At 44.5% G+C, this 13,581-nt stretch overlaps 1 protein-coding gene across 4 annotated transcripts in view; it reads right to left on the bottom strand.

The window, feature by feature from the left end:
• Positions 1 to 13,581, bottom strand: part of LOC126297535 (excitatory amino acid transporter 1) — a 661,389-nt gene that overhangs the window by 22,358 nt on the left and 625,450 nt on the right. For all 4 annotated transcript variants that reach the window (XM_049988447.1, XM_049988448.1, XM_049988446.1 and 1 more), the window contains exon 4: positions 7,029 to 7,086. In XM_049988447.1, coding sequence (XP_049844404.1) covers positions 7,029 to 7,086 — 58 coding nt within the window. The remainder of the gene's footprint in view (positions 1 to 7,028; positions 7,087 to 13,581) is intronic.

The following is a 13,581-nucleotide window of genomic DNA, read 5'->3' on the forward strand; positions in this document are numbered from 1 at the left end:
TGTGTGTGTGTGTGTGTCCTTAGGATAATTTAGGTTAAGTAGTGTGTAAGCTTAGGGACTGATGACCTTAGCAGTTAAGTCCCATAAGATTTCGCACACATTTGAACATATGTAAATAAGCATTTCTCGTGAATCGGTCTGTCTATTAGTGTCAACCGTCTCAAAATCCCTACAGTAGTTCCTGGAATAAGCCATCACATACAGGCAGAAATCGTGGCGGGGACTTTACACTAACGTGACAACAACACGGAGTACCTCCTAATATCATGTCAGACCTCCTTTTGCCCGGCGTAATGCACCAACTCGACGTGGCATGGACTCAACAAGCCGTTGCGAGTCCCTGCGGAAATATGGAGCCATGCTACCTCTACATATGTCCATAATTGCCAAAGTGTTGTTGGTGCAGGATTTTGTGCTCAAACAGACTTCTGGATTATGTCCCATAATGGGATTCATGTCGGGCGACCTGGGTGGCAAATCCTTCGCCTTAATTGTCCACAATATTCTTCAAACCAGTTGCGAACAACTGTTGTTCGACGCATGATCACCCATAAAAATTCCATATCTGCTTGGGAACATTAAGTCCATGCAAATGGTCTCCAGCAGTCGAACATAATCAGGACACAGTCCATTACATGTAAACACAGCCCACGCTATTACGGAGCCACTACCCGCGTGCCTTGCTGACAACTTGGTCCATGGCTTCGTGGAGTCTGCTCCGCACTCAAACCGTACCCTCAGCTCTTACCAACTGAAATCGGGACGTCGTACGTCCTATGTTTATTTCTGCGGTTATTTCACGCGTTGGTTGATTGTGTGTTACCACTGTCAACTCTACGCAAACGCCGCTGCTCACAGTCGTTAAGTGAAAGTCTGCATTGCCCTTGGTAAGAGTTAATGCATGAAATATGGTACCCTGGCACACTCTTGACACTGTAGTCCTCGGAATAAGGAATTTCCTAACGATATCCGAAATGGAATGCCCAATGCATCTAGATCTAACTACACTCATGCTCGTAAATCAATAAGGATAATTGCAGAATGTGGTGCCACACAACATGGCACTACACAAAACTGGCGCTAATAGCATCGGCACATAAAAACCACGCACCACAGATCTGTAAGTCCACAGTATTGGTGATACATTGAGAAAACCGTCCGGAAACACATGTGCTACAAAACGTCACTGTTTCCTGCGCATGTATCCCGACGTCAGTATGGTATATGATCACCATGTACAAGTACACAGGCCGCACAACGGGTTGGAATACACTGGATCAGGTGGTCGAGCAGCTGCTGCGGTATAGCCTCCCATTCTTGCACAAGTGCCAGTCGGAGCTCCTAAAGTGTCCTAGGGGTTTAAAGACGTGCACCGATACGTCAACCGAGAGTATCCCAGACATGCTGGATGTGGTTTAGGTCTGGAGAACAGGCACGCCACTCCATTCGCCTGATATCTTCTGTTTCAAGGTACTCCACCACGATGACAGCTCGGTAGGGGCCGTGCATTATCATCCATCAGGGGGAAGATGGGACCCACTGTACCCCTGAAAGGCGGACATACTGGTGCAAAATCACGACCAGATACACCTGACCTATTACAGTTCCTCTGTCAAAGACATGCAGGGGTGTACGTGCACCAATCCGAATCCCACCCCACACCATCAAACCACGACCTCCATACAGGTCCCTTTCAAGGACATTAAGGAGTCGGTATCTGGTTCCTGGTTCACGCCAGATGAAAACCCGGCGAGAATCACTGTTCAGACTATACCTGGACTCGTCTGTGAACATAACCTGGAACCACTGTTCCAATGACCATATACTGTGTTCTTGACACCAGGCTTTACTGGCTCTCCTGTGACCAGGGTTCAGTTGAATGCACCTTGCAGGTCTCTGGGCGAATGAAACATGTCTGTTCAGTCATATGTAGACTGTGTGCCTGGAGACAACTGTTCCAGTGGCTATGGGAAGGTCCCGAGCAAAGCAACCTGCATTACTCCGTGGCCATCTGCGGGCACTGATGGTGAGATATCGGTGTTCTTGTGGTGGTGTACACTGTGGACGTCTTGCACTGTAGCACCTGGACACGTTTCCTGCCTGCTGGAATCGTTGCCATAATCTTGAAATCAGACTTTGTGGCACACGGAGGGCCTGTGCTATGACCTGCTGTGTTTGACCAGCCTCCAGTCGCCCCTGTATTGTACCCCTCAAAACGTCACCAATGTGTGTTCTTTGAGCCATTTTCAACACACAATCACCATTAGCACGCCTGAAAACATCTGCACACTTACTCGCTGCACCGTACTCTGACATGCACCAACACAATTTTGTGTATGTGGACTGCTGGCAGCGCCACCGCGCCACGACCGCAGGTCAAATGCACTGCATGGTCATACCCCGAGGTGATTGAAACCCGCAAACCGCCCACAAAAGCATTGTTTCACCATGTATCAGTATTATCCTTAATTTACGAGCATGAGTGTACAATTCCGTGTTGAAAGTCTGTTTATTTCCATCGTGCGAGCATAATCGTGTCGGAAACCTTTTCACATGTATCACTTGAGCAGAAATGACAGCTCCGTTTTTTTTCCTTTTCTTTATTGTTATTTTAAAGCCTGTACAACAGGCAGGCTATCAGCAACGTTCTATGCTGCTCTTCAGCCATAGGAGACACAATGAGAAAAAACAGAAAGATTACACATAGGTTACAGAATGGTGGGCAAGAAAACAGTTGACACAGAAAGACAAACACGGAGCGTTCACACTCGACGATAATCCACACTTGAAACTGTTGACACGACGCACAAACAGTGAAGACGGCGATGGCACAGGTGAACGATGGAGTGCGACGGTGAACACTAAACACGACGGCACACACGAGACACTGATGGCGATGATCTCTTGCGCGCGAAAGTCCACGTAGCGTGTGCCAGTCCGGGGACCTGCTAAGAGGGGAACAAGGGCGGGGGGGGGGGTGGAGAGGAGAGAACAAAGACGCCAATGGCTGAGGAGATGGAAGGAGGAGGAGACGGACAGGGGAGGGGAAGCCTGGGGGAGGCGTGGGGAGAAAGGGAGGGTGCCCAAAGGAACAGACACAGGAAGAGGGAAGGAGGATCAAAGTTGGTAAGAGGGGTATATGGAGGGGAGGAGGACATCATCAGGGAGGGGGAGCTGGCGGAAGCCACCTTGGGAGAGGGTTAGGAGGGTGGAGAGATGGAGACCGGATGGGACGTGGGAATACAGGCGCGGCAGCGGGAGAGTATGGGCGAGACAAGCGGGTGAGGAGGATCAAGTTTCCAGGAGGTGTACAGGATGACAGCTCCGTCAACGCACTGCCCTTTTATACTTTGTGCACGCGATACCACTGCCATATATATATGTACATATCGTTATCCCATGACTTCCGTCACCTCACTGTACTTATGAACAGATATGTCGAAGTGTTCACTCATCCACATTACCTCTGCGTCACAGTCCCCGAGTCTATGTCCAAGCAGAGCCAGTTCTAACCCACAGGCAAACTAGTCAGTCACCACAGCGTCAAAGCTCGGCAGCCCAACACTTTTGATGCATATCCAGTAATTTTTACACAATGGGTTTTCTGGCCACTTATGCTGTTGTATCCTGTCCGGAATGCTCCTTAATAAACAGTACTACGCTTGGCGTCTCTCAAGCACCGAATGTATTTGCCAATGAACTCTTAACAACAGCCTTCTCACCTGTACTGTCTCACTGCTACGACACTGACTCAACTTCAGTTCCGCCCTACTCTAAGAAGACCTCAACTCTTACAGGGGACGAAAGATGATGACTTTAATTTGAGAATGGGCTTTATCCGAACATCCTGTATCCTTCCTTCCCTCCATTATATCCCGCCGTACATTGCTCTTCTGTATGACAAACGTGAAGTGTATATATAAGAATATACAGCCTACAGTTGCAGGTTAACTTTATCGTTTACCTAGGTTTCAACGTTAGTAATAACGTCTTCTTGAGAACCTGCAAAAAGTTAATATTATAATGTGCTAGTAAATTGTATTAGATATGGTCATCCTACAGGATGCAACGTGTAGTACTTACATAAAACGCCATGTCGTAAGTCAACTTTAGAAAGCTTGATGCATAACCGTAAGGTTTTGTCACTTCTATTAAACAAGCTGTAGCAAATTCACTTTAAGCCCGTTGTATGGGCCTCGTCGTGTGACTACAGACTGCGGACCGCGATGGCGGCGAGCACGCGTGAGACGTATAGAATCAAACTCTTATTACGCAACGCGTCAGATAACATTTTTGCTATGAATTGTGAGGCTACGAAATGTGAGGCAGACCGCGAAGCCCTCGCGGTCCGCAGTCTCTAGTCACACGACGAGGCCCATACAACGGGCTTAAAGTGAATTTGCTACAGCTTGTTTAATAGAAGTGACAAAACCTTATGGTTGTGCATCAAGTTTTATAAAGTTGACTTAGAACATGGCTTGTTTTAGGCAAACATTAAAATAATATTTTATGTAAGTACTACACGTTGCATCCTGTAGGATGACCGTACCTAATATAATTTACTAGCACATTATAATATTAACTTTTTGCAGGTTCTGAAGAAGACGTTATTACTAACGCTGAAACCTATGTAAACGATAAAGTTAACCTGCAACTGTAGGCTGTATATTCTTATATAAACAATATGAGTTGCTGTCGCTGCATAAAAATGTTAAAAATTAACAAACACGAAGCATCTACAGTTCAGTCACGGAAATTCTGTTATTTTGTTTTTGCACGAAAGTGTGTTTGCAGTGTGGATGTGATAGGATTTCATTTTTGTGGTGAAAATTATGTAAAAATATCTCTCATTTTCTTAGTCATACATCTGTTAACTCATTGTAGGTTGTGCGACAGTACAATTATGTTGGTGGGCTTCGCTGCGAGAATTTTATGAAGAGGTAGGGAATCTTTTTAACTACTTGCATAATATTCCCATTTATTGGTCGACCAGTCAAAAACGCTAGAGTTTATTGGGGCGCCAGATCACCATATAAAATCCTCAAATGAGTGCCTGCAAGATTTGAAAATATGAGTTTGGTACTGTGGTTGGATCACATTTTACATAAAAAATTAAAATTTTACGATACAATGCAGTCTCTTTTTAATTATCTAACGACGTAAATTCTTTGTAAATATAAGGATTCCCAGCAAGAATGACCAACATTCAGCGATATGACAAGAACGATCATTCGAAACGAAGAAGTGCAGTACACACAGGCTCTGGAATACATATCTTAGGAGCTCTGAGCACTACATCTTCAGTATTGTGAAACACATACCCTCTATGAACAAGTGCTCATATCAATGTAGGTATATATTTCAGAGCCCACGTTTACTAGCCTTTTTTGCCTCGAATGATCGTTTCTGTCATATTCCTGAATATTGACCATTATTCCTGGGTCATACAGTATATTTGTATGTATTTCAAATGAATAAATTTTAGGGAAAATCCTAACTTAGGAGACCTGTTGAACTGAAGTTATCAGACTTTTAGATCCATTAAATTTACAAAGAAACCAGGAATTCCGGCGTGTTTGAAAACAAATTCTTATGTCAGAGTTAAGTTGTAATCATGGGTCTTTTATTAAATGACACTTTATTTATTTGCTATTGTGCTGCCATTCCGTTTCCTTTTAAGAAAATCTTGTAAACTGCTACTGAACTAACTTCTGAGCTTGAAGAAAACATATTTTAACGCAAAAACTGATGTTCAGCTACTTTCCGACTATTTCCTCGTTTAGCCCACCTTCTCAAGCCACAGTGAACAAAATTTGTTGTGAGGGTACGTGTAGAATGTGGATAATAAAGGCATCAGTGACAAAATTGTTCATCTTGTTCTACGTAATAAGTGGCGTGTGAAAATGGGCTAAATGCGAAATTAGCCAGCAACTAAATAAACAGCAGCTTTGGTTCCAAAATGAATTTCCTTCTGTATTTCAGAGCTGCAAGACGTGACGTTTTGGGAACGTTCTGACGTGTTACAAACGTTGTATTATCCATCTAAACGTTGTATTATCCATCTAAACAACAATGTAACGTTTCCTTGCGGTAAAGGTGAGGGAAAGCACTACGAGATAAACAAACGTTATTTACCATAATGAAATTTTCTCTCTGCAGCGGAGTGTGCGCTGATCTGAAAATTTCTGGCAGATTAAAACTGTGTGCCGGACCGATACTCAAACTCGGGATCTTTGCCTTTCGCGGGCAAGTGCTCTACCACCTGAGCTACCCGAACATGACTCACGACCCGTCCTCACAGCATTTGAACGCGAAAGGCAAAGGTCGCGAATTCGTGTCTCGGTCCGACACACAGTTTTAATCTGCCAGAAAGTTTAGTTATTTATCATACTTGAAAAAAGGGGAAGCCGGAAATTAAAAAAAGGAAAGTTGCAGCCTGTATGGTCTTAGAACAGGCCGTCCTGTCACATGCTGCGATTTTGAATATGTATACATTTTATATTACAATAATTGTAATTGAGAAACAAAACAAAAAGTACACACAACGTCTCCTTGGTATCTTATAATGTGAAGACAGCACAAACATTCAGTGTAGTTCATTTTCTGTATGTAGCAGAAACATGACACTTGTAGCAAATAATTAAACTACCGCACGAGGCTACAGTTGGTTGATTGGTTGATTTTGGGGGGGGGGGGGGGGTGGACTAAACAGCGAGGTCATCAGTCCCATTGGATGAGGGAAGGATGGGGAAAGAAATCGGCAGTGCCCTGTCAAAAGAACCATCCCTGCACTTGCCTGAAACGATTTAGAGAAATCACGGAAAGCCTAGGTCAGGGTGGCCGGACGGTGGTTTGAACTGTCGTCCTCCCAAATGAGAGTCCAATGTGCTGACCACTGCACAACCTCGCTAGGTAATTCTGAACGGCGTCAAATAAGACAATATCATCCGGCAATTTGTAACTTGTTTTCCCCCATATTGCTTTGTTGCATGACAAAATTGTAGTTTCACGAATATTGCTGTTCTTACCTGAACTGGCTGCAATGGCAAGTTCCTCTTCAGTGGGAGGGATGAGAGCCGTTTGCGTCTGAAAAAAGAAATTGCAATGATATTAGTACCATCAGATGGAAGCGCGAATGGAAAAAAATCTATAGTTGATACTAAAAACAACAAAAAAATCTTTTTGACGGTACTATCGTGACACAAGAAGGTGGCAATGTGGCATATCCAATGCTACGTGCACATGAATAAGTCAAACCATGTGAAATAAACGCCACCTTCCACATCTGTATGGGCTTAAACACCAGCAATATACACACAAAATATACATATCAAAAAAGTTTTGCATCACCGCGGTTCCAAGAGTTCCGGAACCTGTACAGAAAATTGGAGTAGAGATCAATATAAACACCATTTCCACCCTCTTTATTGTTCATGAAAACCACACATTGCATGTTGTACGACCACAAAGCGAGACCTTCAGATTGCTGTTCACACCGGTACCTCTAAAACGCAGTAGCACGTCCTCTTTCATCGATGCACGCCTGTATTCGTCGTGGCATACTATCCACAAGTTCATCAAGGCACTGTTGGTCCAGATTGTGCCACCCCTCAACGGCGATTCGGCATAGATCCCTCAGAGTGGTTGGGGGGCCACGTCGTCCACAAACAGCCCTTTTCAATCTATCCCAGGCATGTTCAATTGGGTTCATGTCTGGAGAACATGCTGGCATCCCTAGTCGAGCGATGTAATTATCCTGAAGGAAGCCATTCACAAGATTTGCATGATGGGGGCGCGAATTGTCGTCCATGAAGACGAATGCCTCGTCAATATGCTGCCGAAATGGTTGGACTATCGGTCGGAGGATGGCATTTACGTATCGTACAGCCAGTACGTCGGCCCCACATAATGCCACCCCAAAACAGCACGCACCTCCGCCTTGTTGCACTCCCTGGACAGTGTGTCTAATGCGTTCAAAATATGCGACACTCATTGCCCACAGTTTGAGTCGTAACACCAAGTCCTGTTTCTGCACAAAAAGCATTATTCAACATGGTGGAGTTGCTGTCAGGGTTCCTCCGAGCCGTAATCCGTAGGTAGCGGTCATACACTGCAGTAGTAGTAGCCCTTGGGCGGCCTGAGCGAGGCATGCTATCGACAGTTCCTGTATCTCTGTATCTCCTCCATGTCCGAACAACATAGCTTTGGTTCACTCCGAGACATCTGGACACTTTCCTTGTTGAGAGCCCTTCCTTGCACAAAGTAACAATGCGGACGCGATCGAACCGCGGTATTGACCGTCTAAGCATGGTTGAACTACATACAAGAGCCGTGTACCGCCTTCCTGGTGGAATGACTGGAACTGATCGGCTGTCGGACCCCCTCAGTCTAGTAGGCGCTGCTCATGCATAGTTGTTTACATCCTTGGGCGGGTTTAGTGACATATCTGAACAGCCAAAGGGACTGTGTCTCTGATACAATATCCACAGTCAACGTCCATCTTCAGTTCTGGGAACTGGGGTGATGCAAAAGTATTTTTGATGTGTGTATGTATATAGCAATGTATCCGTGTGAACGGAAAATTGCAAACGGCTAAAAGTACGTTCCTTGTTATGATACTTACACAGCAATAAGTGTGTGCACCGGTTGTAAATTACAATTTCAAATAAGTCAGATTGAACAGAGGAATATTGTAACCCTGTTATTTATTTTATTTGTATATTTTCCACCTGTGAACAACTCTCTAAGCTTTAGATTACCTAGATATCTTATGAATGCAGGTCTTATGAAATCAGTAACGCAGTTTTCGTGTACGATACGTAAGCGCCATTCCTCCGTAACAGAATCGATGCTTTTCAACAACGATAAGCAACAATAAGACAGGGGGTCAAGTCTGATTATTTGCACCCCTGCCTCCAGTACAGCCGGCCGGAGTGGCCGACCGGTTCTAGGCGCTACAGTCTGTAACCGCGCGACCGCGGTCGCAGGTTCGGATCCTGCCCCGGGCATGGATGTGTGTGATGTCCTTACGTTAATTAGGTTTAAGTAGTTCTAAGTTCTAGGGGACTGATGACATCAGAAGTTAAGTCCCATAGTGCTCAGAGCCATTTGAACCTCCAGTACACTATCTGCTCAGAAGTATCCAGACAACGGTATGTTACACGGAATTGATCACTAGATGACTAGAGGCCATGAGAAGCGGACATGCCATGTAACAGGTGACAGCGAGTACTGTGTTCTCCGTCGAGAAGCAGTAATAGGAGAATGGGTCGGAGAGCTCAGTGACGTCAAATGTAGACTAGTCATTCGGTGTCATCTGATTATCCAAACTCATCAGGGACGTTTCAAGCGTATTAAAGCTAGACAAGTTAATTGTGATGGTGAAGTGCAAACGCGAAGAGGAAAACCGTAGCCAAGCCAGGACCAGGCAGACCTCACGTACTGACGGACAAGGACCGTAGAGAATCGCCGTGAGTGTTTGAAAAAAAAAAATCGCACTAAACCAGCGAAAGGAATAATTCCTGTGTTCCGAAGTTCTACCAGCCGTCCAGCTAGCACAGTGACTTTGCGTAGGGAGTTAAAAGGAACGGGGAGCAGTGGTCGAGCAATTTCTCATAAGCTACACATTTCTGTAGTCCATGTTAGGCGGTGCTTGAGGTGGTGTAAGAGTTTGGGACTAGCGAATTCCTGGAGGATATTACATGCGATCATGGGTATGGCCAACAAGGAAGTACAGAAAAGTTGATATTACGGTATGGAGGTGCTTTTCGTGGTCGGAGTGTGGTTTCCTTATTGCGCTTAATAAAATTCTAACCGCGAAAGGATAGGGAGACATTTTATAGCAATGTACTGCCTACAGCAGAGGAATATTTCGGAGACAACGATTGACTTTATCAGAGTGAGACTGCACCCTGCCGTAAAGCAACACACGTGAGGCAATTGTGTGTGGACAGTTTCCTGAAGTGGACTGTCCTGCCCAAATTCCCAACTTGGATCCAATGGAACACCTTTAGGTTGAGTTAGAATGTCAACTTCGTTTCAGGCTTTAGGGTCCAACATGACTTCCTTCTCTGGTTACGGCTCTTGAGAAAGAACTGGCTGCCACTCCTCCGCAAATATTAAGACAACTCATTGAATGTGTACTCAGCGGAGTTCAGGCCTTCAAAGGAGAAGGGTGGATACATCCAATGTCTTCGTTTTCACCTTATCATACTTTCGATATGAAATGTGTATTTTCTTCGACATATTATATTATTTCTTAAATCTACTTTGAAATTTGCTTTTGTGCACGGTTATTCGAGGAGTGAAGTTTTCGATGTCGATGAATGGTTGGGACCATAAAATTGCGAGAAATTGGTGAATACGGTTCCAGTATGAGTTCCTAAGAACATTCTAAGAATCCAATTTTAGGTAGTAATATTCCTAAGACCCCTAAATATCGACTCCTTATCAGTCGTGAAGATAAAATTATACTATTGATGCGTAAATTCGAAGCGTTTCTCCTTAAGTTTAATAGACACAACAGATACGCATAGCACAGACTCAGTATTTACAACAATCTGCCAACGCTGGGGTAACATTTCCATTCTTCGGCTGCAGAAATCACGTGGTTTTCAGGCCAAGAACTCGTCGAGCCATAATGGCAGCGCATTTTCATCAGGAAAGGAAGCTCCTTGAAGGTTGTTAGAGAGCGGAAAAGACGAAATTCTGAGGGTGCAAGATCAGGTGAGTAAGGTGGTGTGGAATGACTTCCAAACCTAACTCCTGTATAGCGTTTTTTTGTCAGTCTAGCAGAATGAGGGCGGGCGTTATCGTGCGGTAGCATCACTTCACGTCGTCTTCCTGGTCGTTGTTCTTGGACTGCGTCTGCAAGGCGTCTCAGTTGTTGACAATAAATATTAGCAGTGATGGTTACACTTCGGTGAAGCAATTTGTGATGCACCACACCGTCACTGTTCCACCAGATGCATAATAGAATCGTTTGTGGGTGCGCGCAGGTCTTCGTACGCAGCAATTACTGCCTTGTTTGAGTTCAGTCAACCCATACACCCGATTTCTGAACGTCCCCCATCGCATGCAAATGTCGCACGATGGTGGACTGATCACAGTTCATCACAAGTGCCATTTTTCGAGTACACTTGCGTGGGTTAATACGTTTAAAGATCTTCCTGGGCGTCGAGAGTCACTATTGTCAAAACGATCCTCCTTCAAACAAGAAAACTATTTTCTTACCGTGCACCGTCCAGTGACATTATCCCCATACACGGAGAAAATATTTACGGTTGCCTCTGTCGCAGTCACCCCTTTATTGAACTCAAACAGAAGAATATGTCGGAAGCTTTAGATTTCTCCACTTGGCACTCAATTTTCTAGCATCCATAGCTCCACTCACTATTTCCTAATTAACAAAATGACAGTATTTACCTCCAAACGACAAAATGACAGTACATAAAGTAAAATAGCAACAGCGAACTACAGTTAAAAATGAAAATCGATAAATAAGCCCGTAGCAACCAGGTACCAACATGTAAAACAAAAAAAGTTACTAATATCAACTCCGAAATAGGCGTACAAGCAATCATTCTGCCCACGTTCTGTCCGTGAATTGGCCCTCAATATGTGGTACAAACAGTAGTATTCTCTGCTGCACACTTCACAGACCACAGGCGTAGAAAAGGATCTCATAAATTTATCGACAAAGCCATTTCAGTTTACTTGCATCAATGTATTCTGCTGATCATACAGAAGGTCCCAAGTTGTAATAAGAGCGATACCTACACATTGACATCCCCTCGACGCCGTCAGTTACACAGCAGTAGCTTAGCTGATTAAGAACAGGAAAAAGAAAACGACACCGTGACCGTATCAAGAGTTCTATTACGGCAAATAACTGAACTGTTTGTGAGAAACAGAGGAAATATTGCATATGGTTCAAATGGCTCTGAGCACTATGGGACTTAACATCTGTGGTCATCAGTCCCCTAGAACTTAGAACTACTTAAACCTAACTAACCTAAGGACATCACACACATCCATGCCCGAGGCAGGATTCGAACCTGCGACCGTAGCAGTCACGCGGTTCCGGACTGAGCGTCTTAACCGTGAGACCACCGCGGCCGGCCTGTTGCATATGAATATCCGGACGGAAGAAGAGTGGTTGTTTAATGTTCAACGTCCCACCGACTATGATGTCGTTCAAGACGGAGCACAGGCTCGGATTGGGAAGGAAATGGGCTATGTCGTTTTTGAAGTAACTATTCTGGGATGTGCGTTAAGCGGTTTAGGGCAATCATCGTAAAACCTCAATCTTAACCGGCGTCTGTTTGAATGTAGGTCGAGTGTTTGACCAGTGCGCCACCTCGATCAGTTGCCCTGAATCAGTTTCATCTCTGCTTTTGCGGACTACAGATCCAGTCTCTTAGCCAATGCATAATCTCACTTCAAATGCTCAACTTATAAAATAAATGGAAAAAAATCTTGCAAATTATTATTTATCAATACGTCTACATTGCTAAATTCAAGTTCGGCGCCGTGTTTTTCTGTCTGTATGTAAACGATAATATCATGAACAATTGTAGGGGTTTTGATGTGGTTTTCTCTAACAGAGAGACTGAGGCACGGGGAACATTGATGTGTATAATTTATTACCGCGACGTCAGACAAATCGTCCGGCCGTAGACACACTTATCTCATCAAACGGATCTTGATACCCATTAGTGAATATTAATATGACCTGTGTCCATCCGTTACCTTCATGACGGTTGAACTCTGCTGTGGACATTTTCAGTGGTGTGTCTGAATGTCTTGGGAGGAATGACAGCCTGTTCTTACTCAAGAGCTGAAAGCAGAGAAGGTAATGACTTCGGACGCTGGGATCTGGAGCGAAGTCGACATTCTAACATCCCAAAGGTGCACCATTGGTTTCAAGACCGGACTCTGGGTAGGCCAGTGCACTTTAGGAATGTTGTTGTTTGCAAACCGTCGCGTCACAGAATCTGCTTTACGACAGTGTGCATTGTCGTGTTGATATGATCATCGTCTGTGAACTATCGCTCTACTTTGCGGAGTACACAATGCTTTAAAATGTGTTCATATGCTTCCACATTTGACATTTTCTTAAGTGCAATAAGTGGATCACACCCTAACCACAGTAAGTACCGCAAGACTACCTCCTCCAAACTTCAATGTCAACAGTATCAACGAACTCTTGTAGAGTTCACTAGGCATTTGTTGAACCCAAATTCTTCCATTGGATTTGCGAAAGGCTATGACATGATTCATCACTCCAGATCACCCGTCCGAAGTCGTCCGTTGTCCAGTGGCGTCGCTCTATACACCTCTTCAAGCGTCGCTTAGCATGGACTTCAGAACGGTGTGACTTATGAGCCGCTGTTCGACCATTTTATCCCATTCTCCCTAGGCACAGTCATTGTGCTAGCTGGACTGCTGAAACCAATTTAGAGCTCACGGGGAATTTCTACCACTGATTTCATGCGATTTTTTACAACCACCCTCCGCAGTGCTCGACGCTCTCTGTCCGTCAGTTTGATCACATAGTTAATAAATGTAAACGTGGTCAGT

The sequence above is a fragment of the Schistocerca gregaria genome, chromosome X (genome assembly GCF_023897955.1).
Source record: "Schistocerca gregaria isolate iqSchGreg1 chromosome X, iqSchGreg1.2, whole genome shotgun sequence".
NCBI classification, from domain to species: Eukaryota; Metazoa; Arthropoda; class Insecta; order Orthoptera; family Acrididae; genus Schistocerca; species Schistocerca gregaria.